The sequence below is a fragment of the Passer montanus genome, unplaced genomic scaffold, assembly GCF_014805655.1.
Source record: "Passer montanus isolate IOZ18808 unplaced genomic scaffold, ASM1480565v1 scaffold7, whole genome shotgun sequence".
NCBI lineage: Eukaryota > Metazoa > Chordata > Aves > Passeriformes > Passeridae > Passer > Passer montanus.
The window spans coordinates 12,938,740-12,965,265 of NW_024372147.1; the positions used below are offsets into that span (position 1 = coordinate 12,938,740).

At 33.5% G+C, this 26,526-nt stretch overlaps 1 protein-coding gene across 4 annotated transcripts in view; it reads left to right on the forward strand.

Moving 5' to 3' along the window:
- The window catches only part of RFX3 (regulatory factor X3), a 106,611-nt gene that overhangs the window by 66,351 nt on the left and 13,734 nt on the right, over window positions 1-26,526 (forward strand). For 3 of the 4 annotated variants that reach the window (XM_039729675.1, XM_039729673.1, XM_039729677.1), the window contains exons 4-11: window positions 895-1,153; window positions 12,071-12,145; window positions 16,236-16,417; window positions 16,987-17,106; window positions 19,588-19,709; window positions 20,882-20,994; window positions 21,762-21,877; window positions 22,460-22,614. In XM_039729675.1, the coding sequence (XP_039585609.1) occupies window positions 895-1,153; window positions 12,071-12,145; window positions 16,236-16,417; window positions 16,987-17,106; window positions 19,588-19,709; window positions 20,882-20,994; window positions 21,762-21,877; window positions 22,460-22,614 (1,142 nt within the window). The remainder of the gene's footprint in view (window positions 1-894; window positions 1,154-12,070; window positions 12,146-16,235; window positions 16,418-16,986; window positions 17,107-19,587; window positions 19,710-20,881; window positions 20,995-21,761; window positions 21,878-22,459; window positions 22,615-26,526) is intronic. The other variant, XM_039729674.1, reaches the window with a different exon arrangement.

A 26,526-nucleotide genomic window follows, 5' to 3' on the forward strand; every position in this document is an offset into this window, starting at 1 on the left:
AAAGAGTTAAATATCAAATTTAGTTTGTGGAAACAAATTCCAAAATTATAAGTAGATTATAACACATGAAGAATAATGATTCAAAATAAGTAAATAAGAATATGAAAGACATGATAGAAGGTTTCAGTAGCTGAGTAGTTTGTTAGGGTGAAGTGTTTAATGACATGTAAATGTTTCATACTTGGTAATTATTTTTAAAATGTTGCTGTTGCATTCCTTAACTTCTCTAATGTTTGTGATGGTTTTACAAATTATAGTTCTGTTTGGTTTTATTTCTTAAATGCTGTTTTTTATCTTTACATGAATTCATGTCTAATTTTGAATTTGCCCTGTAAAAATAATTGCATTTCCCAAAATACCAGCAGACTCAGATTTTCAAGCTTCAGTGAATTTAAAAACAGTAGACAACAGAGGATTCTTGGACATTGGACTCTGTTAGCTGATATTTGTATGAATTGTTTGTAACTTTCTAAACTACACATTATGCAAAACATACAGCATCCAACTTGAAATTGAAATTGTATTGTAAAATTTAAAAAAAAAGTTGATGCAGACAGAGCTTTGTAGATTACTTTGCAATATATTACTAATTAGATTAGCTCTATGTGCCTACCTTCAACTTTTGTTGTTCCTTTCTCTCTTCCTCTTTGTGTAAGACTGACAGTTTTTCTGTAATGTTCAGTGGATGCTTGGCTTACCATTGACACCGAGTTAGTTATATAAATCTTTGACTTGATTGACTGTTATTCTCTGAGGATACAGGGATTGTTTGCTAATCTTATTTGATTTGATTTTAGTTTTTGTAAATCAGTTTCTAAACTTATAAACGTTACCCTCAGCTAAATGAAATGCAAATAATGTGTTTTCCTTTTCTTTTATTTTCTTTTCTTGAAGCCGATCGACAACTTATCCTTACACAGAAACCCAGATGTACAGTCAAAACACTGGGGGAAATTATTTTGATACTCAAGGAAGTTCTGCACAGGTGACAACAGTGGTCTCGTCTCATAGCATGGTGGGCACTGGAGGGATTCAGATGGGCGTAACAGGAGGACAACTTATTAGCAGCTCAGGAGGGACCTATCTGATTGGCAATTCAATGGAAAATTCTGGTCATACAGTGACTCACACAACGCGGGCCTCTCCAGCGACAGTAAGTATTTCAGACTGATGCAAAACCATTAAGACTCGTCTCTTAGTCACTCAGATATTCTTGCATACTGACACCGTTTTTGTGACAGAATGCATTGTGGTATTATGTTGTCAGAATAAGGACTACATAGTACTTTTTGTGATAGGAGCACTATATATGTATAAGATACAGGAGTAAGAATACTGCGAAAATTTAATAATGAAGGCATACCTTTCCCTTGACAGCTTATGAATAATTATATTTCATATGTTAAAATTAAATATTTTGTCATTTTTCTGAAAACGTAAGAAAAATACAGTGTTGTTGAGTGTAACTCTTAGACATAAATGTTAAATAATGTAAGTTTATAGATCAGTATCTGTAACTTCCTTGCATTTGATCAGTTTGTTTGCCTGGTATTAGTATAGTTTTGGTAACTTATTTTAAAAAATTTCCAGTTGTTCAGAATGCGAGGTAATATGTTTTAACACTTCATTCTTATTTATCTATGTTATGTTTCTAAATTGTGTTCAGATTAAAAGCTCTTGTGGGAATGTCTGACAGTGCTATGGGAAGATGCATTCTGTTACAACTGTTGTATAGAATATTGTGGATATGTAAACATGAGCATGGATAACTTTACCTAAGAAATTACTCAGTCTATATTTCAGTTAGGAAAATGTGTTTATACTGCTCTTACCTTTGCTGCCCTAAGGAATACTTTTACCTCATGCTTCTGAGGTAACCTCATGAGTTTACTGGTCTGCACGTAGAGATTTGGAAGTAATGGGGAAGAGAATTCTGAAACATAGGGTAGCAGCAGTTTAAAAGTATATAAAGGAGATAAAGCACCAGTAATAATACAAATTCATAAGTATTCACAAAGGCAATAAAGTTAGGGGACTTAATTTTTAAGAACTAATGTAAAAGCATTGGATAATTTAGATGATCTGAAAATTCTCTCCAATATAAATCTTAAGGTGATTGGTATGAATAAATACAATTTTTGGTATCATGCAAGAAGTTATTTCTTAATCCAAGAAACCCATGCAGTATTATTTCTGGAAAACAAAAATTGTGAAGAGTCATAATTCATTAGTAGTATAACTATCCCACCTGAACATAGTGGGACCTTTCAAAGCAACAGAAAATTTTATACTTGAGTTATAAAACAGAGTGTATATTAACATTTGCCTGTATTTAGCATGACTTAATAGAAGAACAGAGTTTCTGAAAAATGTGTCATTCCTCTTTCAGATTTCAGATGCTTAACTGACTGTGAAAACAATTGAGGCTTAAATGTATCCAGTAAAAAAAAATGAAGAGTAATAGAGTTACTTTGAAGTTGAAAATCCTAGAAGTATTTGAATGTCAGAACTCCACACTATTTTTGCAAATTAAAAATTGATTTTTGGTTTGATTTTTTTTCACAATTTAAAAGTAGAATTTGCCAACATTGAACAAAAGCTAAAATTCATGGCTTCAGCAGCATTTTTCTCTTTCTCTATGTGTCAGTAAAATAGCCTGTTTTAGTTGCTCAAAATAAATTCTATACTGCTATATCAACTCACTGTCAAGAATAGGAGAAAATACTGCTAATTAAACAACAATTACTAAATTGCATTTTGGCACTAAAATAATTTCCTCTGTTTCTTAGAGTGTTATTTCTTCTGTATAATACAGTTCTGTAAGAATGGTACATTAGAGTACATTAGAAGTCCATTTCTTGCTAAGGAAGTGGGACATAGCATGATTTTAGATAATAATTTTAGGCTAAGTGTGTTTCAGCTGAAGCATACAATAATTATGGAAACACTAAAGGTTCAGTTTAGGCTCACTTGAAAGCACTATGTCTGTTTTAATTTTGCTTGGTGGCATAATAAACTAGTTAAATAGAGCAATGTAATACTTTAATTGGATTGCACCTTTGTTAGGCAGAGCTTGTTTCACTTGTGATCCTCATTTGATCTTTATCATCATAACTTTTCATTCTTGTGTAGAGAATATATTGGAGCAATCAAAATAACCTGTATCCAGACTGTTTTGCTGGAATAATATACAGAAAAGTTTTCCCAGTTTTGAGTTAGTTTGGAAAATTTTCATATAGAGAAAAAGGATGTAGAAATTAATAAGAATTTATTTATTAATATATGCGATTATCACAAGTTCTCTTTATTTTGCCATAGAGGTATTAGTTCTGTTTACTCTTTTCAGCTGATAACTTCACTTGTTTTGTCATTTATCACCTTCACTGATCAAATTATTACATTATGTAATAAGCAAATTATTGTATGAATGATGTTAACTCTTTCCTATGCATTTAGTTTAAGTTAAAGAAAGAAACAAGAGTTTCATGTTAAAAGTCAAATTTATAAAATAGGTAAATTTTATTAACCGTCTTTTAGATAAATTAAATTAAAAATCTAATTTGCTCTTCAGCAGGTAAGGTATTTGTTTTATGCAGAATTCAATAAAAGATAGACTTTTAAACTTAATTTTATTTTCACTTTTTTCTATATAGTTTAATATAATTCTGAGTTCTGCTTCAGAATTTTAATGAAGAGCAAATATTTTGATTGTAATATTTAATTTGTTTTAATTTTCTGTCAAACATTCATACAAGAAAGCAGTCCTTGTTCAGCTACAGCATGCAGTAGCACTGCTTTCATAAACAAAATGTCAGGACTTATGCTCTCTCAAAACTATTCCACCATATATACAGTAAAGGTTTATTAATAACTTTGGTTAGCTTTTTCTTTACTTTTTTCTTTTCCATTGATTTCACTGTTTCTTTCCATTATATTCTTTGCTGGCCTATTAAACTACTTTCGCTACATGCTGAAAAGGTGGGTTTTTTTCACAAAACCAGAAAGGCATTCAGATTATAAGGACTTCTATATAAGATGCTCAGTAGATAAGCAGATTTCCAAAACTATCATTTTCGTTTGTAGATTGGTCAAGAACATTTGTGATTGCATTGAAGAACTGATTTAGCCTAGCTGGATGTCTGTTTGAAACAAGTTTGCATGTTGAAACCTGTATGAAAGTCATCTGTTTGGTTTACTGGCAGCTCTCATCAAATAAGGAACTGCTACATTTAAGGGACTCTCCAAAAGTTTGGATTGATTGCCATGTTATGGAAATATAAATCCCCTTCCATTATTTTCCCATATGTAAACACCTAAGGATTGTTCTTGTGATGAAAAAGGTAATCTAATCACTATATTTCATAATATCCAAGGTTAAAAAAATCATACAGTTTCTAGTAATAAATGCGTTGTTATACTTGTCAGTCAGTGAGAGGTTCCCATCTATTAGTCTTGTTTCTTAACAAGCTTTATGACTGATCCTCAATTTACAATTGTCATTCAGCAGTCATCACCAACCACAGGAGTCTCCACTCATGCTGTTACAGAAATTCATCCTATTTCAGTGCAAATCTAAATCTGCATGAAAATAAAATCAATATTGATATGTATATCAATGTATCCCCACAAACTTAGTTCTGCATGGCATACAAAGGAATAACTTTAAAGGAAGGATAATACCTGCTGAAAATGTGTTGTAATAATTGGAAAGAAAACAAGAAGTAAGAAGGCCCAATGCAAATACCATATCCTGATAACACGATTCTAGTGGAAGTGCTATAACTACTTCAGAAAAACTATCACATCTTACATAAGGCATAAAGGTTATAATTTGGATTTAAGTTTGAGGTGAGATTTTGTTTAATAGTCTTGTTCTAGGTACAGGAGCTTTTTACTCCTCTATTTCTTAACTTTTCTTGTAATTTTGATGTAGCTAAATCCATTTTAGCATAAAATAAAACATTTCTGATCAAATCAAAGATGCACAGACTTTTATGCAAAAAGGATTATCAGATCATTTTGCCTGATATCATATACATGCAAGATATTTACTTACCATTTCTGCAACTGAGTACAGTGACTTCTTCTGTGACAAAAAGGTATCAAGTGGCTCATGTGCCTTGATAAATCTCCTTCTTTGGTCTCTGCTTCAGGCTATTGAGCATTATCGCTTCTCCCCCTTTCTTCCAGAGGTTTTAGTGTAGCAATGTCACCAAAATAAATTATGTATTTCTCTGTCCCTTTGAGTACCTTGCTGCTACACTGTAAAATCTTGCACTGAGACTATGTGATCTTCACAAGACAAGGAATGGGGGTGGAGAATTATTGCTACTAAGGTTAGCCACAGCTATCCCGACTAGATTCTGTCTATGCTCTTTGCTTCTCCTCTGATACAGGCTGGCCTCATTGGCTTTTAGTGTGTTTTCTCTATAAAAGCCCCGTAGCAATTACAGTGTTTCCAATTATAGCAGTTGAATGTTTATTTCTGGTATTTGTTTATCCAAAAAACAAGTTGTTTGAAACGTGGTTTATTCCAATGTAGTATTCCAGTTTCTGATTTTAAAAGATTGTAAGAAACATTATTTTTTTCATCATAAGATATAAAAATTAGGTATCTTTCAATCCATGGGAAGAATTTATGTTAATTCTTTTTATTTGAGAATGCGTTATAAATTGTATGCCAGGAGACTTGCCATTATGATGTTCTCAAAACAGTCTGGTTATCAATGGCATAGATGCCTCACCTTTCTGAAGGACTACAGGTTTTCTTTGGTTTTGATTAAATAAATATTTGTCCTGATATGGTCACCCTCTCTGTCTAAGGCTGTCATGCCATAAATGTTTTCAGATTTGATTTTAATAGTAATCTGAGTTAAATTTTATTTTTAGTTTCTCTATTTTGGTTCTCTGGTGTGAATAACTGATGTATTTACATGTGTTTTTCAGTGTTAGGTGGAATGTATATATTTTAAAAGTCTTTATGACAAGCTTGACAACAGATTTTTACATGGGATTTTTTGGTTTGTTTTCCAAATGTGGGGAAAATGACCACAGAGAAAAGGGTTTAGTGTATGTTTAAAGATGTGTATAAGAGACACTAGGTATACAAATAATGGGGAAAAGACGGTAAATTAGTCAGTTTGATCCTATGTTGGAGAACTTCTAGCAAAGAAGATAAACATAGAATCATAGATTGTTAAGGGTTGGAAGGAATATTAAAGATCATTTAGTCCAGTGTCCTCTGCCATGCACTGGGAGACCTCCCTCTAGATGAGGTTGCTCAAGACCTTATCCAGCCTGGCCTTGAACTGGCCAGAGATGCCAATTCCACAGCCTCTCTGGGCAGTCTGTTCCAGTTTCTCACCACCCTCACAGTAAAAAATTTCTTCCTAATATCCAACCTTTGTTTCTCCCCAGTTCAGTTTGTACCCATTATTCCTTGTCCTAACACTGTGGTTCCTTATGAAGAGTCCCTCTCCAACTTTGCTGATCCCTTCAGATCCTGGAAGTTGTTCTGAGGTCTCCACGCAACCTTCTCTTCTCCAGTCAGAACAGATTCAACTTCCTCAGTCTATCCTCATAAGGAAATGCTGCAGTCCTCTTTTCAACTTCATGCCGTTCTCTGGACTCACTCCAATAGGTCCACGTCCCTCCTGTGCTGGGACCCTGTCATGGTTTGACCTTAGCACAATGCCAGGGCCTCCATGAAGGGTATATTTCTAAAAGGGTTGCTGTGAGATGTTACCCGGGAACAGAACAAAGCAGGCTCCTATTCGGGGATGGAGGGAAATAAAACAACAATTTATTTATTACAAATCTAAAAAGGAACACATACCAAGCTAAAAATAAAAACCTTCCAGATACTTTCCTCCTCCCCCTCCCTTTTCTCTACAGATTCACCACCCCTCAAATCCTGCTCTGGATGCAGCCCAGGATACGTTTGGTTTTCTGGGCTGTGAATGCACATTGCCAGCTGTTGTTGAGGTTTTCCTCAACTACCACCCCCAAATTTTTCTCTGCCGGGCTGCTCTCACACTTCTTCACCCAACCAGTAGCCTGGGATTGCCATGACCCAAGTGTAGATCCTTGCACTTCACATTACTGAATTTCATGAGATTTGCATCAGCCCACCTGAATTGTGTCAAGGTCCCTTGGGACCTGGCCAATTACATTACATTTGAAAATGTGGGAAGGAAAAGATAATTGGTTTTAACTCCAAGCATTATTTATTTTTCCAGTCTGTGACTGCAAGGTGTGCTTCTTCTCCCAAACAACTCCATATGTTCTTTTATAATTACTAGAGAACATGCTGTATTCATTAGTCAGGATGCATGCCTTATGTACCTGTAGAGTACTGGTAGTGTGCATTTGCAGCAGGTGTTTTGACCTGTATCTGTTATGTATATTAAACTTTCATATTTACAATTTAGTCAGAGGTGTTTTTAGGAATAAAAATGCCCTTCTTTTTCTAAGTTTTTAAGTTTATCAGTATTCTTTTAAGGTCAGCTTTATGTAAAATACTGCACTAATTTTACATCTTTTTTTTTCTTCTCTTTCTGCATATTTACATTTCGTTCATTCCACAGACTTAAAGAAGTGTCTTTCTGTCTGTCTTCATAGTATTGTTTCAATACTTTGAGCAAAATTTTGCAGGTGTTGCTTCAGCTTTTTCTGTTGACAGGAATGCAAATCTTTTAGATTTAAGTCTTCCAGCTGTATGGGCTAGAATGGAGTTCTCCTCATGTGGTCAGTATAACTTCATTTTCAAGCTTGTTTCTTGTGGGCAAGCTTGTCTGCCTAACACAACCCTCTGGCAGAGGTTTCAAAAAACAGTATGACATACATGAATACTCTGTCCTGAAATAGTACTGAAAGCCAACATGAACCATGCATGTTTGTGGCATCCTAAAAGGCTGAAATTGTCACATTTTCAAAAGGGCTGTGTCCATTTATCCTGTATTTTCAGATTCATTCTGCCTTATTTAGGTAGGCACAATTGCTACAAGTACCCAGAACTTAGCTAGCTGTACCACCAGATCAGTCTTTCTTGTATACATATGATGAATTAGTAATTCCTTCATAATGGAGCATTGTGATGGTAGCTGCTTTAGAATTTCAGTTCCTTTCAAGCCTGAAAGGGTGAACCTTTGGAAGTGGATAAAGGGCATTGTGAATGAGAAGTGCCTGTGGAAAAAGAGACAGTAGCTATCTTTTTTCAATATGTTGCAACAATATATTGAATACTAAGATACCACCTGCCTGCCCTGCTGCTGATGGAGGGTGGTTTGCAAATGCAAACGGATAAAGAAAAAAAATTATAGGCTACCCAGATTATTCACTGAACCTCAGGGCTTCAATTTCTGCACAGTTTTCTCTTTTTTTTTTTTTTTTAACTCCTCAGAGCAACTTACAATAAACATTTTGTACTAATTGTTAAATTGTTAGTTGATCATGGAAATTGTTAGTTCAATCATGTAGAAAAGCACTATTTCTTTCTTCTTCCTAAGAGGAAGGGATTTTTTTGCAAAGTGGGTTTGGGATAGGTGTTTGCTATGTCTGTGCTATATGCATCTTAGACTATTATATGTCATTTGTTTATCTAGTAACATATTAATGAATACTAAGACATAACTAGCAAAACCAGTCAATAACTTCCAAATAGGTAGATCATGTAAGGGTTACATTATAGATGCACATACTGGCATCAAACTCCTGAAGTTTTTAACCCCAGGAGAATATCCTTATTCCTGAATGATTGTGTCAGAGTATGAGGCAGTGTTTTGGCTCGCTAATAAAGTAAATTGAAGAAATTAATAATCATAGTTTTCTCATCTATAATATTCTTAATTTAGTGACTGCCTATGTTTGTAACTATACAAACCTATTAGTGTTCCTACATTTAGTGTAACTTCAACATGGTTTAGTTGGAATTGCGGTAGGAGGGATAGTGTACATTTCAGTTATCAGAACTTTTAAATAAATGTTTTTAATCTTATTAAGACAAGAAAAGGGGGACTGTATGACTGATCACATAATCAAATAAATGAAATTCATCTTATTGACATATCAGATAAACATGTAGTAAGTTGTGCCTGAAAACTCTCACAGCTTATTGTTAAAAAGGGTATCAGTCCTTTCCTTTTGTATTTACACAGAATATAATTTTAAAGGTTAAAATTACTTTAATCTGTACACAAAATATCATGATAATGCACACTGTATTACCTGTGCAGTTATTCTGTGATTGTGCTTAGGTGCTATTTGAACAGAGACGTAATGTTCAGTTTTTTACAGCCTAAATAAAAGTCTCTGGCCAGAACTTAGAACCTAAAAGCTTGAAGGAACAGATCCTTCACTTAAGGAATAGATCCTTCTCTTAAGGAACCTTTTACTTGGGTAGCTTCTATTTCCTGTACACAGGTGCCACGTAGAGTCTCCTGAAAACCCAAACCCTTGGAATAACAGAGTCGAAGAAAATAAAATATTTCAGCAGTGGGGGACCTACAAGAATCATTTAGCCCAACTGCTTCACTGCAGGGCCAACCAACTTGCCATTTTCATTGCCCAGTGCTCCACTCTATCCAGATCCCTCTCTCTATTAGGCCTCTTATCCCTCAGGAGAGTGAACAGCACCTCTCAGTTTGGTAACACCAACAGACTTGGTGTTTGATAACACCAGCAAACTTACTAATGGTGCAGTCAACTCCTGTGTCCAGTTTATTGTTAAAAATGAACAGAACTGGCCCTAGAACTGGGCCCTGTAGGGCACCAGTAGAATAAAACAAGCAGCAGCCATAAGTTTGCAGAAAGGGCAAATGAATCACTTATTGTGTAAAAAATCTGTCTTCAAATCAATCATATTTTATGCTCAAAAATAGTTGGATAAGTAATTTTGTAACCTATATGCAAAGAGGGTTTCTGGGATTGTAGAGATATCTGTCAGAATAAAGGTGAAAGTTCATTTTATCAAAATGTCATCTAAAAATGGTGAACAGAATAGTTAGTAGTGAAAACAATTTCTCCTTAAGCTTGTCCTATTAGAAATTGTGGAGACTAATTTTAAATATAGATCCCATTTCTGAACTTGATAAAGTAATTAACATGTTTTAGTGGTAGCCAGTGTTGCTTGGCTTATGTGATGCACTAAAACTGAACACAAATTCTCAGCCTTCAGTGGCCATATTCATGATATCTACTAAAAGAAACTCCAGCAACAAAAATTTCCCAAATGATGAAAAGCCCAACAGTTACCCCCAAAAGCCATGGAGTCAATATGGCAGTGAGGAGTCAGTGTCATCTGTGATGCCACTTTTCAAGTGAAATTACTAGAGATGCCAATTTTTTAGCAGATTGGATCTCTACACAAAGACCACACGTTGCAGCAACAAAATGAGAGTAGGGCAGTAGTGGGAATGCGCAGCAGGCAGTGTAACCCCGGTGTACAGTACTGCAGTGGATTAAGTACTGTGGTACATGTGACCTAACATTCAGATTTAGGAGTTAAATGTCTGTACACTCTCAATTGTTTGACTGTAGTATTTTTTTAGGAAGGGGAACCCTTTGGCTACAATATATAGTAAACTGACCTTATGATGATCTTTTGAGCTTGTAGTGTTTTTCTTGAAGCATGCTTTTAAAATTCGATCTTTCCTGTGTGATTGAATACTTTGACCTCATTTTCTACTGAAGCAAGTCAGTGAAGAAGTCAGACTGTTAAAAGAAAGAACATTATTGCCAAGCAAGAATGTTTTCTTAGATAGTAATTGTATATATTTAATAATGTAACTTTTTTTAAAGACTTGCAAAGCTAATATTACACAATTAAGAGAAATTACTCCTCACAGCTAATATATTAAAATACTTGTCAATTGCCCTGGAAAAAAAGGAGAAACTAGTTTTACAGGTAAATTCAAACATCAGCTATAGTAGTTTTCCATTTCTACTATACAGAGAGAAAATTCAGCCAATATTGATAAATTATGTCATTAAAATGATAGTTAGTACTTGTATTTGAAGTACAATAGAGAGGGCTCATTAAAAATGTTTAAAGAGATAATTATAAGTATTTTTTCAAAAGTTTAAGTGGTGGTTCCATTGCTTTCATTTCGGCCATTTATTGTAGCTAATAATTGTGTGCCTTTTCTTACTGTGCATTCCATTGTCTCTGTCATTTTCATTGTTGGTTTTTGCTCTTCTGGCCCCCCAGATAAATTACACTTAGGTTTTTTCTTTGATGTTGTTGCCAAACCATTCAAAATCAAAATATCCATTGTTATTTAAAAGGAAAAGAAAGAAAATGGATGTGAGAGTAACCATATATTTGCATTTGAAAAAAATCTACTTCGTATTTTAGTTATACTGTGTTTTCTTTTCCTTTTTAAAAGCAAAATTATTGTGAACAAATCTGCTTTAAAAAAGGCTGGATCCTGCAGTCTGTGTAACTCCTGTCTTTCCATTTACTTTGACAGCTGGGGATCTTCAAAGGGTGCTGGCAGGAGTAAGGGTTGATGTCCTGTCCCAGTGAAGCTAATGGTGTAAAGCCTGTTGAATTACTTTGGTTTGGGATTTGATTCTGTGATTTCAGATAGTTAAAGTTTTGTTTCTAATTCAATTCTTATTGCAAGCTCTGCATGTTTCTTCCTGGTATAGTTGAAGGGAAAACATATGGAGGCCTTCCAGAAAATTGTTTAGGGATTTTTTACTTAATTTTTTATTTTACTTTAGTGATTATGTTTTTGTTCAGTCTGGGTTTTTTTATTTCAATGCAGCTCACCAGTAATTCTACTTCCTGAGCTCATTCTGAGCAGCTTGGAAGGTAAAATGAACTTTGAGGCTGTGATCCTGCAGTATACGTGCTAGCAAAATTGGATATGTGCAAGGACTTCCTGACCTCATTGAGGTGGCTTATGTTCACTGGGACTCTAGAATGAGGCCTTTTAATGAAATATATGCCCTAGCCAGGAATAAAGCAGGCATTTCTGTTATCTGTAAGGAATCTGTCAAAACTTCTCTGATCAGGCTTTTTTACTATCCCATCTTGAGTCCTTTTTTTAATGACATCTATTATCAGATTGAAATGGCGATTGAGACACTGCAAAAGTCTGATGGTCTGTCCACTCACAGAAGCTCTCTTCTCAACAGCCATGTAAGTTGTCTCTTCTTCACATACACTCTCTCTTGCTTGTTCTGCATGCTTAGCCTGCCTCTAAATGTTTGTTTTATTTTATTATTACTTTTTGCTCTTAATCTTCCCATCTTAGTTGCTTGTAATCTTCTACTACACCTCCCATGGCTTTATTTTGTCAGATTAAATGTCTTTATGGTATATTGCAGAGTGTTACCTGTTTCCTATGCTGTACACCTATGTTAGGATGAGTTAACATATTTGACTGTTTTACGGGTTACAGTGTAAATGTCAAGCTAAGGTTCAATTAATTCTAAATTAGCTGTCTTTTGGCATTTTAAAAACAATTGTCTACATCATAAGAATTGTGTACCATATACTAATTTTGTAGCATGTGAAGAGGAAGAGAAGAAACAAACAGCACACCTAAATAATATATTTAGGTTATTCCTAGGTGTTTCTTCATTTATTCTGACTAGTGAGTTTATTTTGAAATTACTTATTTAAGAATCCTAAGGATCCTTCTGATGACCTGGTAAAAATTGAAAGCAGTGCCTTAACTTGAAGTACACAGAAATGTCTTATTCATCTGCCTTTTACTTTGTTTTTACCCTGTAAGTCTTACAGTTAAGAACTTTATATAGACAAAGCTAAAAGATATTTGGGGAAAACATGATCTCCAAATATAGTGATAAGTTCATTATATATAACTTTAAAATAAAGGAAAGAGGCCAAGTTAATTTTAAACTTGTTACATAAATAATATTATTACTTTGTAAGTTGTTAGTCTTTCTGAAATGTTTTTTTTTCCTATTGATTCTTAAGGTTTTGAATTTTGTATTTTTGCCATGTTGATTGGTTTGTATTCATATTACTCTTTTTTCCTTCTCAGCTTTACTTATTATATAAATTCAAATACCCTTATTGCTTTACAGAAGAAATTGAAATTTAATTTGCAGTCTGAATGTAGAATATGATGGTAGAGATTGTCCTTTGGAAATCAGATTAAAAATGTATTCTTTAGAAGGTTTGGGTTTGGATTTGATTTTTTTTTTTTCCTGTTGGGGTCTGGTTTTGTTGAAGTTAAAATTAAAAATGTTTTGTGGAGAATTTAGGCGAACTTTTTTCTTCTTAAATCTAAAATTTAAGAGGAAAACTGTGTTATGAAAAGTCACACGAAATGATATACAGAAAGACATTTAGATTCCACCTTGTGTGCTTACAGAATAATTATTTTGAATTTAAAGTGGTTTCAAAATTATTATTTAAATAATTATAGATATTATTTGACTAATAATATCAAAATCATTGTTTAAATGTCATTTTTAACAGACCATAGCTTTTTTGGGAATGTTTTAGAACCATCTAGAAAGATGGTTAGAACAGTAGAACTATTCTAGGTTTGTGCTTAAAGCTGTTAGGAAGTCCATAGTCTTTGTATAAAACCAAGAAAGATTACAAGATAAGCTGCAGTGCCTCTGTAAGCTGTGTTTCACTCATTCCTAGTTCTAGGCGCTATTCACAGTGTCTTCCTAATAACAAGATTTGCATAGAAGATCACAGTCTTTCCAGCTCTGAAGACTTACCATGGTATTTCTTGACTGTGAACGCTTTATGAAAAATACTGTGATAGGGATGTATCTTTGACTCTGTGTGGAAAGAAAAAATTAAAACAACCCTTGTACACATTTTTGCGCAAAAATTCTCTCTTGCTTCTGGTCATTTTGAAAGAAATTTAAAATCTAGATCAAGCCTACAGGATATTTTGCCTGTTTTTAAAGCAGTGCTTATTGTCCTTAAACTCAGGGACAGTTGTAAAGGAAGTTTAAGTGTAGGTGTACACTTTGTCTCTTTAAACTTTTCTTGAATTTGCCTTCTAATGGTTTCATTTGGCATTTATTAAAATAATTGGCTTAACAGATTTTAAAACAGAATTCTAGATTGTGTTTTTTATTAACTTATACACTTAGTGGGTGATAAATTAATTTGTGGAAATATTTTCCTTTGGAATTTATATTTTCACCTTTTGATACCTCAATGAGGTTTTGTAGGATTTTTTTTCCTAAATACATGAGTTCTCATTTTAAGGAGTTTGTAATTTCTCCTGTTTTCTTTTGTCTCTTGATGTATTTCTGCATGGGATCAACTTATTCAATTAAGTGATAGTTGAGTGTTTTATAAACATTGCAGATTAATTGAAATCACACTCAATTTAACAGATCTGGCTCTGTAAATATTTTATACCTTTTCCCATTTTACCAGTACATTATGATCAGTAGTACAAATTTATACTACTCAAACTTAACAGATTTAGTATTGTATTTTGGCTTGATAGAAAAACGTTTGGGTTCTTTAAAAAGTTGTTTAAAGTAATGTTTGGATTCCATTTTCTCTTCAAATCATGAATTAACTGCACTTTTTCTTCTAGGCTATAATCTATCAAGTAAGGATTTCAAGCCCTTGCTACTAAGTAACTCCTTCCAAGAGTAAAAATTCTTGTATTGCACTTAACTTTTGATTTGACTTTTTGTGTGTTGAATAATGCAAGTTATGTTTGAAATAACATCTGTTAGAAATTCATATAATTAATGAAGTGCACTCAAAGTGATTAATAATAAATTAGAAACCATCTGGAGGAAAATATCTTTAATGCTACATACAGAACTTAATTACAAAATAATTAATTTTTGTTTGTCAGTCATTTGGGACTGACAGAGTTTTTCCCCTTGGGAAAAGCAGAAGTACTTCACATTCTGTATTGTTCTGATTCAATTCTAGATGTAATAATATATGACAAATGTTACATAAATGTATTAATAAAAATGGAGATGTAATAACAGATTTTCAATATGGATAGATTGCAGCTGTTGAAAGTCTAATTACCTTTGTTTGTAAACCAAGACAGGCTTCCGTCAGATCACTAGTGAAATAAGTTTAATACATTCACACAAAACTCAAATATTAACAATTATACCTTTTCTTCAGCTATATTTCAAAATGACAGATGCTCTGTTTGGAAGCAGATGCTCTGTTTGGAAGCACTTGTGAATATTAGTATGTATAAAACAACGATAAGTGATGATTAACTGTACTTCTTCATTTTTGTTATTTGAAATGCAAAATTGCCTGCAAATCAAGCTAAAAATTTTATGTCTTGGAAGCATTTGCATCGTCTTTCTGTATTTTTCTAGAGCCTAGAAAATTCTAGGGATCCATGACAAGTACTGGGACAAATAAGGAAAATGTTGACTTATCAAAAAACTAAAACAATGAAATGTATTCTCAGACTATATTGTTTTTTATATATTTTGTCATTTTCCTTTAATATTAAATCTAGGAGTATTAAATTGTCCTTTTAGCTTTTTTTTTGTATATTAGCAACAGCTAGAGATGTTTCATGAGTATTCAGTACTTAGCACATGCAGTGATGTTACATAATGTCTCTTCTTGCATGTTTCTAATTATCTACTACAATTACATGAAAAGATTACTGTTTTTCCAAGAAAGTCATTCTGTTCCTTTTGGAAGTCAAAGGCAAGCAGGCTACAGCTGAAAGGGTTTGTATCCCTAATGATTCATAGATGTACCAATTATTTTCAATAATTACCTAGGTAGCTCTTTAGCTCTTTGACTTTTATGCGGTAGCTTTTTTCTTATCTGTATCTTAATGTTTTTTAATAACAGGCAAAGAGAAACAGTATCATATTCCAGAATTACAAATGCATTAATTACCTATTGTGCCCAAGGAGTTTGTTTTCTGCAGTTTATGTGTATTACATTCATGATTCCTTTATTTCTTTGTGATACTAACAATTTGTCTTCAAAGCATAGATACCTGTATCATATACTGATGTGTGGTACTGAATCAAAAATATTTTAAGAAAAGGGCACTTTCCTGAGGTCACAAGTGCAATGAATTCTGCTATTCCTTGGTAGTTCTGAGGATGTTAAAGCATTACTGTTTAACATTTAAAGACACTCTGAGGAAGGAAGTAATTTTTTAATGGACCTAAAGAGTGGTTCCAACTGTCAGAAGTTAATGCTGTATGCGTACAATATTTTTAATAAAGTATATAATAGGGGTTTTTTTTCTGTTTTGTATGTGATATAGCTTCAATGGCTTTTAGACAACTATGAAACTGCAGAAGGAGTGAGCCTTCCAAGAAGTACCCTTTACAACCATTACTTACGACACTGTCAGGAGCACAAGTTGGATCCAGTCAATGCTGCCTCCTTTGGAAAACTCATACGGTCAATCTTCATGGGACTACGGACCAGAAGACTTGGAACTAGGTTAGTGCAATTGAAATCCTGAATTATAATAAAAAATAAAGGTAAAAAATAAATAATTATTAATAAGAAACTAGTCTGCTAGGAAAAAGAATACGTAAGACCTGCATTAAAATATTAGTGGTTTTCTGTCAGTTCTATTTCTTCATGTTGAACAGATCTATGTTATTTCAAGATGCTATTATAGTTTTATTTCTTCTGCTTTTGACATTTTATGTGTTTATCTTTTGGTAACTACACTTCAGATTTTTATCATTACAAATAAAACATAACTTTCCATTTGGAAATCACTAAGAACACTGTTTGCCCATAACTAGATAAGTTATATTTATTTGCATTTTATTTTTCTTACTCAAGTGGAGTGCAAGTTAGTATGCTGATAATATTTGTTTAAGAGAGTGAATTAATTTCCCAAAGGTAGTAAAATGACACTCATGTAAAACAGGTATGACAGGAGAGCCAGACCTGATTTGTGTGTGTTGGTTTTCAGTCAATGTAAATTGTAAAGTAAATGTAATGTAAATATGTAAAACTAGTATTACTGCTCTTTTAATTCTTGCTTTTTCATAAAGGGGGAACTCCAAATATCATTACTATGGGATTCGTGTCAAGCCAGACTCTCCTCTTAATCGACTACAAGAGGACATGCAATATATGGCCATGAGACAACAGCCCATGCAGCAGAAACAGAGGTAAAGTGTGAAACACAACTATTCACACTATTTCTAGTTCATCAAGTCTTACTTTTCCTTACATGGACAAGTTGAAATTCCTGTTCAGCTTTTTTGCTGTGAAAACAAAAGTATGCTGAATACCCAGCTGATGTCAATGATGTCAGGCACCAGTCGTTTTAGAATATTTACCCAGAAATTGTCATAAATTTGCAGAAAATAAATAATAATAAAATTACCTATAATATGGACAGATTCTTCTTAACTATATTGAATTATTGACCCACAAGCTGAATAAAAGCAGTAAGAGCTTTAATTTCAAACATTCCTGTTTCTTTGCATTGTTGTATCATTTTATGATCACACTTCTTATCAGAGAAATTACTATTAAGTTGCTTGGAATTTATTTCATATCCCTGTGAAGAATTAATATGACCACAATGGTTTATCTCCGAGTATATGTAAGTATGATCCCTTAGTATCTGTAGTTCCTGAGGAACCTGTGAAGGCTCAGTGGTTGAAAACTGTAGCACAGGACTGTACTGATGGTGAAAGAATGTGTGAATATGCACATTAAAAACTATGTTAAACAGAAAATTTTAGGGGGAAAATTGGAAATTAGTAAATTTCTTTGAAATTAATTTTGATTTGACTAGTGTTACTAGCCAGTCATACTACCCTGAAGTAAAATACATTAGATGCATAATTTCACGACACTCATAGATAGAAGAGCACCATATCAAGCAAGTCACCTTTAGAACATTTACTCCTCCAAAAACATTCAGTTGAATGAACAGTTTGGTATAGTGTACCAAGCATATATTGTGTCCTTGTGCACAACTGAGATGGAAAACACAACTTCAAACTTTGACTTCAGACACAAAGATCATTTTGATCTGAAATGATTTTACTGTCATTTCCCGACAGTACAGATTATTTACAACACTAAATGGTAGCTTATGGTAAAATATATGGTCTTAACTATCTTTTGCTGAGCGTAATACAGGAGTATGAGATGTCTCATAATAACATCATGTAGAAAATGCTTGTTACAAAAACCATGGCAGAATTATATGGTAAGGAACAATGATAGATATTTACAAAATCTTCCAGCAAGCTTATTTTACCTACTCAATCTCATTCACTTACACATTTCATTCACTTGCACCCAAAGTTACATATGTGCACCAAAACATAGGCCACTAAATGGTCTAACTAAAATTATTTCTGGAAAAATTACACCAAACATTGTCACATCTCTTGTCTTCTTCGTGATTCACAAAGAAAAAGTGATTTTAGAATTTCATTATATAGCTGTTAGGACTAGATATTTCTTTTTGTATTATTTGCTTGATTATTTTATTTAACACCACTGTGTGTCTTACATAGTTCCCTTATTTTCTTTACCTAAGTATGTTTGGCATAATTTTCTTAACTTTAAGTCAGTATGTTCCTTAATTATATCTGAACAAAATCACACATATGGCAATGTGTGCAGTTAGTGCTCACTTCTGTGCCCCATGGTTTGCACTTGCACGTATGTACCTGCACCAACATGCACCCAATTCAGGCTCAATTCACACCAATCCTAAGCTCTGCTGCGAGAATCTGTAAAGGTGTTGATGAGGGGTGGGAACTGCAAGATACCATTATGTACAATAGGTAGCTGTTGCATGAAAAATACTGTGCTATAGAAGGGTTAGTATTTAGCTTCAGTGTTTCATATATGACAGCATGTGTTCTTATCATTGTTATCCAAGTGTATTGATAAATTCTAGCAGGATTTATTAAGAGAGAACTAAAAAACTGAATATTGTAATTTTCATGATTATGGTAATATTTCTCTTTTGTCAACTTATTAATATTTCTAGTGGTTCATTTGTCTTTTAAATTAGTGGTAAATTGTAGTCAATGTACCTTTTTCTGGGTAGCTATACCAATTCTACCATCTCTCTCAAACACATCTAATTGAATAAATACTTCTAGTTCTCTTCAGCAAAGGCTGTAGACTGAATGTATGCCTCATTTCTCTTCATTCCTTTTCTTAATTTGGAAACCATGAACCTTTTGGATTTGCATAACTTTAGTACCCCAAAGTGCTCATTTTGAAGTCTGTTATCCTCAGACAGTATTGTTGTTTCTTCTTAAAAGTAATGAAGCATTACCTTTATATTACAAAATTATGCCAATCTGTGTGGAAAGGGAAGGATTTGATTCTTTTTGGTATAAATTTGCTGGTGTTACAATATGCTGTTACTAAGCTAAATTCTACCAGAAATTGAGGGTACTTCTGGAATATCACCTTTGTGAATTCTGTAATGCATTGTTAACACTCTGGCTTCCCTTAGTGGTTTTTTCTTCTGGTTTTTACAAAGTAAGTAAGAATATCTAAATTCTTTCGGCACTTGTCCTGAAAATTTTATTTTGAGATGGAAAAATCAAACTGTTTTATTTGTGAAGAAGTAAGCAGAAAGTATAATTTTGTACTTGATATTTTTGCAGGTATAAGCCTATGCAGAAAGTGGATGGAGTTGCAGATGGCTTCACAGGAAGTGGTCAACAGACAGGAACATCTGTTGAACAAACTGTAATTGCCCAAAGTCAACATCATCAACAATTTCTAGGTATGAAAGCAGGTTTTATACTGCTATATAAATAAGATGAACTTTGTTTTCACAGTGAATATCAAGCCAGACTAGCAATATAATTGTGTCTGAAGTTATCATGCCCTCTCTAAAATCCTTACTCTCAACAGAACTGAAAGGCACTTAAATTACACTTTATGTAATTTAAGTTTTATGTAATATTTAATATGCCCCATGTAAGTATGAAAGGAAAAATAGGAAAAACAGTGTGAGATATACTTCATATTACATAAATATGAAGTTGCTTTGCATTAGTATATTAAATGTGCATAGTGAAATTTTTGCTATGAAAGTAGTTTCCTTCATGTGCATTACAATTCATTGTATTTCATGAAAACTGGCATAGGGGGATGGCATTGCACCACTGTGCAGGTTAGCCACCTCTGGCTTTTTTGAAAGGGCGTTCTAGTGTTGTGGCTGGAAATAGACAAATAGTTTCAACTGAAAACCTAAAGGTCATGTTTAAAAATACTGTGGATTTGTTGACCAGTCATAGAAACAAATCATAATTTAGTTAATTTTTAATGTAAAAAGAATCCTTGGCTGTGCTGATAGAGTGTGCTATTAGTGTAGGCTTATTTGGTTGGGATTTTCAACACCAAATCCTTTGGCTTGATTTTGCTGTTACTAAAACCATTTAAAGCCTAAGGGTTCTTTTCCAGGTATCTTCCAGTCCAATATTTTTATCTTACCAGCTTGTCTCTCAGAAACATTTGTGGCAAATAGTAAAAGCACACAATGGCTCTATTTGAAAGTCTAGTAAATGTCAAGTAAAAATGTATATTGAGTTTATTAAGCCCCATCACACCTGGCAGCATGGAAACTCTTCAGCTGAGCAACAAAAAAATTATTCAAGGATTAGTCTCTCCTGCACTGATTTCTTTGTAATAGTCTGAAAAAAACATGTGTTGGGTTCTCCATATAGGTATACCATATACACTATAGCATTTTAATATATTCAAGTATAATTTTGTATTTATTTTTTAATAAAAATTGTGAATGTATTTAGTATTTTGGCATACAACAGCTATTAAATAATGTCCCCTTTGAATATTATGACCTTTTGGAATTTATGTCTTTGTATAATCCTTAAATTTTTTTTAAACTATACTGTAACTGGCACCTCTTTCATTATGTTGTCATGACAACAGATGCATCTCGAGTACTGCCAGAGTTTGGAGAAGTTGAAATATCTTCTCTGCCAGATGGTACTACCTTTGAGGACATCAAATCACTACAGAGTCTTTATCGAGAGCACTGTGAGGTATTTCCTATAAACCATTTATTTTCAAAAGTTCATGGCTTTTACTGAAAACCAGTACAAGAGAATAGTGCCAAATATATTGCAGCCATGATAGTGGCATGTGACTTTCCCCACAATATTTTACTTATCTCAATAAAAAGGAGAGCAAAAAGGGTTTTCTGAATGATCCCCTTTACAGGGGACAGAGTAACATGTAATAAATACTGAGAATGAAATATTGTTACATGTATGTTTTTCAGAATGTTAGACTTTAGATTGTGTGTGGAGATATTTGGTTTAGTCAATAGCAAATGTAAATCAGGTTAGATTATAATTTTATTTTCTTTTACATTGAAAGCAGTAATATTTTTCTCGTATCAAATAAACATAAAGGCATTTAAACCACATTTGATACTGAACAATATGTCTTTTAAAATTATTTATGAAGGTGCTTCCAGCTTATAAGGCATTATGAAAAGGAGTAACATTTGCAGTAGCAGTAAATATTTTCTGTGTGTAAATTCCTCTGATATATTTACATAGGCCATACTAGTTCCCAGAGGCTTCCATGCAAGCCTTATGCAAGTCTCTGTGCACAACAATTTAAAGTGCTGGATAATTTACGGGTATCAAAGATAATAAAACAGGCACTATTTATAACTTGAGAAATATACAGTTTGCCTTGGTTCCACTTTGTGATGAAGGAAAGGAGCTGTAGATCTAGTTGGAGTTGGGAGTGGAGGGATTCTGGGTGAAAGACAATATAATCTCATGTTTCATTTTTTCAGGCAATACTGGATGTGGTTGTTAATCTTCAATTTAGCCTGATAGAAAAATTGTGGCAAACTTTCTGGCGCTATTCTCCTTCTGCTCCACCTGATGGCACTCCTGTTAATGAACCAAGGTCAGTAAACGTTTCTCTTTATTTAATACGCCTCATGATTATGTAAGTGTGAAATTTAAAAAATCATACTAGTTTTAACGTAGTAAATTCTTCTCCTATGATTATTTTCCAAATTAAATGTATGCTGTCTGGCAGTTTTTTATAGCCTGGGTGTATGTAAAAAGACAGTCTTGAAACAGTTGTGTCTTCCATGGGGGTATTTTGCATGGACAACTACAGAGAAGTTGTCTCTTCCCAATATTCGATCCACTTCTTTTAAGCCAAAGGATCATTCATATGTCTGCGCTGTTTATGAGCTGTAGGAGAATTATGGAGACATTTTTTAAATCCATTTTCATGTGAGACAACATCCAAATAAGTTATATTGGGTGCAACTGAGACATCTATGATGCCTGTATAAAAAAGTACATTTTAACACCCAGCTTTTTACCTGCTGTAAATCATAGAATCGTAGAAACTTTAGGTCAGAAAAGTCAAATTCAACTGTTAACCTAGCACTACCAAGTTAGATGCTGAACCATACCCCTAGGTGCCATAAATGCATTATCTTTTATTATTTTGCCACATTTTTTTTAACACCAGCAATCTGAGTGAAATAGAAAGTCGACTTCCTAAAGCAAAGCTGATTACTCTGTGCAAGAATGAGTCTATTCTGAAATGGATGTGTAACTGTGACCATGTGATGTACCAGGCTTTGGTGGAGATTCTCATTCCTGACGTCCTTAGACCTATTCCTAGTAAGTTCAACACCTGAAACATTTTGTAAAGATTTTTCTGCAAGCATATATATGATGGAGGTGCACTTGTGCCTCACAGGGCAGCTTAAGAAAAAAGTTTGAAAGTTACAAAATACTGTATCATTTATCCTTAGTTTTGTTGTGTAAGGAGTTGTGCTGGGCAATGCTTACATCACATGTTAATCTTTGATTCGTCTGGAAGAGAACTGTGGTCTTTGTGATTCCATGTTTGGAGATGTGGTACTTTATCCCTAGCAGCTGAAATCAATTCTAATAACTGTTAAGGCAATGAAAAATTCCTAGTCCAATTTATTACTCTAATCTACTGTTTTCCTGTCATACAACCTGCATGAAATAGTGAGTGATTGTCCAGTCATACCACCATTACCAGGAGGAGAGCTTTCTTTTCAAATTCAATTTTATTAGAATCTGTCAATGCTCTAGCAATGTATTTTTATGGCTGTCTTTGGTAGGAAACAAATTCATGTGAAGAAAGTTTAACTCCTTCATGAAGTATTTATTGTCTCACATATACTGTCCTAAATGTTATGTTGAAATCATGTTTGCAACCCACTAAAACCCTCATAATTTCTATGTATTATCTTCTTCCAATGAAAAAACCCCAGTATTTACTATAAAAAGTTGGATTGATTTTTTTTATTAGGGCTGTAAGTAGTTTTGCAGGCAACAAAGCTATATTGTCATGCTGTGAACACCTCCTCTGCTATACTGAGTCCAGCAGTAGTAAGCACTCAGTAAGAATATTTGGTGGTAGTGCCTTGCAAAAATGTTGTATTGACTTCTTTCTTGCCAGTGGAATAAAATCAAGTTTTAGCATATTATGTATAATAACAAAAAACCTGAAACTAGACATTTAGAAAATATAAAGGTTTGCCATTAACAATGCACATTTTACCTAGCAATTGGCATAATTTGTGCATCTGTATAGCAGAATAAAGGAAAAAATGTTTTCTCAAATACATGCAATTATTGACAACTATTACTTGTATAAATCATTTTGCATTGGTTTGTGTTTAAGGTTTTACTTCTCTAATGACAATACCATTAGGTAGGATTTTAGAGTAATATAGTGTATCACAAACAATTAGGTAATAATAAAAACTCCCGCAAATTTAATTATAACATTTAATAGGTTGAATGAAAATTCTCGCCTGCAAAAGCAAATTAATTTCTGAATAAAAAGGTAGTGCAGACAGTTTTTCGTCAAACCTGATCCTCTCCTTTTCAGTTACTTTTCCTACAAAGCTTGGCAGGCTCTAGAGAGATGTTTAAATGACATCATGCTGTCTTTCTGTCTTGCTTCGTCAGATGCATTGGGCATTGCCAGTACAGGATTTCAATAAAATCGGGGCAAAATCAGTTACTGTCAATAACTAGATGCATCATGTCTTTTTCATGCTATTTATTTCTTTCTAGAATTACCAGTTATATTTGAATAATTGATACCTACTGTGTTTGACATTCCTGTTTTGGGGATGGTTATCGGACTGTTGGGTTCAAACACATCCTCTGATCCCAGGACAAATTCATCCCAAGAGACTTCTGCCTCCCTTTTGTGAATAGTCCAGTGGTTTTCTGCTCAGAATTGCACTCACTGAGCTACCTTTGGAAGACAGCTAACATATTTTCTTTCTTTATCATTTAGGACCATCTAACTAAATGGCTTTTTTTAGCAGCTTTCCTTTACATGATGGGCCATCTAGGTTTCTTCTTCACTGTTAAACGGTTACAGTCTTATGATTTTTTAGACTCCTGGTTTTGACAGTCATTACAAGAGACTAAAATAATGGGTTACGATTGAATATAACAAAAATGCAGTTGGGTGAAGCAAAGAAATTCATCATCCTTTGTGGGAAAATCGCAGTTTGTAGGAAAGTTTTGACCCTGTAGAGGCGCTGAGACTATAAATGTTTCGTTGAAGGCATATTTATGATTTTTTTGAAAAAAATGGGAAGATAGCAGCAGCTGCTGCTCAAAATAGGGAAAATATTAATTTGAAAGGGGCTTGAAGAAAGCATAATTTTTTTCAAGGGTTTTTTTTTGTTACTGAGATCTTTAGTGTTTTTTCTTTTTAACAAGTCTTGTTGTTGATACATATTACTGGACTAGAGAAAAAAAAGATTGTTGAGGAAAAAAAAGTTTTATTTTTAACCTCTGTATTACATTTATCAGCTGAAATATTTTATACTGACAGAAAGAGTGAGGAATTGCTGTGTATAAAACAACAAAATTCCATTTCCTAAGAAAGTGAAATGCTGTCCATTGGAGTAAGGAATAGAGACCATAATTATCTAGTGCCCCGTTATGTTTTACAATGAACATCTTGCATCTTCACACATGCAGAATGGAAAGTAACAAATTTCCTTGTGAGTTAGTTTCCATGATAGGTGGAGAATTTATGCAAAATGCACTTCCACACTTCCATGTTACACAATTCCAGACAGACAAAAAATTGAAGTACTGGAAAGACTGTAAAGCTCAGTTTTGTACAAGTCAGAGGTGTTTTGGTTCAGAAGTCAAGCTTTTTAGGTGCTTCTGCAGATCCAACTTTCTATAACTGTTATTGCCACATCCTTTAGTGTGTAACAAGGAACACTTAGTGATTTAGGCCATTTACTTTGAACCATGTTTATCATACAAAGATTCTTTGAAAGGGTTCAGGTGACCTTAAAAGTTCAAGGACGTAGGTACTTATGGTTTTGGCAATAGCTATATGTGTACTTGGGGATATGAGAAAAATTCTGTATTTAATATATCTCCAGAGGTTATTAGAAATTCATGATGGTTCTATACAATACTGGTGCCTGATTAGCTACTTTAGCTATTTTTATTTCTTCACAACTTAGAATGCCTTTTAATTATTCCTTTTTCTTTCTAGGTAAAGGCTTTTCTTAAGGCCTGAGCTGCTTTTCCATGTTTATTTTTAAAGGAGATCAGCATTACAGTGATGCAAATAATTTTGTAACATATATATGTATACTTGGGTAAAAAAGAGTAGTGAGAACAATAGAAGTGAAGAAGCGGTAATATTTTTTTAAATGTCTAAGTACTATTCATACAGTATTTACATTTTTACTTCCATCTTGTCTGGTAGTTAAGAAAAGGAATACATAGTCAATTAGTAAGTGCACAGAAATAATTTACAAAGCAACACAAGTGAGCTAGGGGATTGACAGGGTTGAAAAAAAAAGCTTGTTCTTCACATGTAAACCTTAAAGGAGAAAAAACCTGATACCATAAGAGGGCTCAGCTAACATAGATAGTTTGTAAGATCAAATTGTGGTCAGATAAGCAGCCAAAGGTATGGTGGGTTATAAGAATTACCAATATGGATTCTACTGCTTATGACTGCATGTTGAAAAGATATCACAAAATATACAGCTTCTCTTTTAGTAAATTTATGTTTCTGTTAGAAAGCTTTATTTTAAAAAGGTATTATTAAAAAAGGTATTACTTCAATAGCTATTTTCCTCTTCACTTTTGTAGTTGCATTCATTCTCTAGTAGTCATCAGAAACCTTTAGTTTTTTCTTTTTTTGCCTAATTTTTGCAGCAGTTTGAGTGTGCTGCTGTAATGTCAATGTGCAAGGTTTAGGCATGGGAAAGCTGAGTTTCTATCACTCAGAAGATATGATTTTATTTTTTCCAGATACTATTCCTTGGGACAATACTTCCTGTTCTCCTCATTTGAAAAATTAAAATCTCTGGTTTTAGTAATGCAGAGTACTATAGGGGCTTCTTCAGTGTCTCTCTAAATCTGTCGGCCATTCAGCATTTCTGTGGATGCTATAGAAAAGAAACAAAATGCACACAGATTTCACAGTCATTTGAATAATTTCACTTCTTGTCAGTGAAACACATTCCTATATCTTGCTTATTGATGGTATCCTTA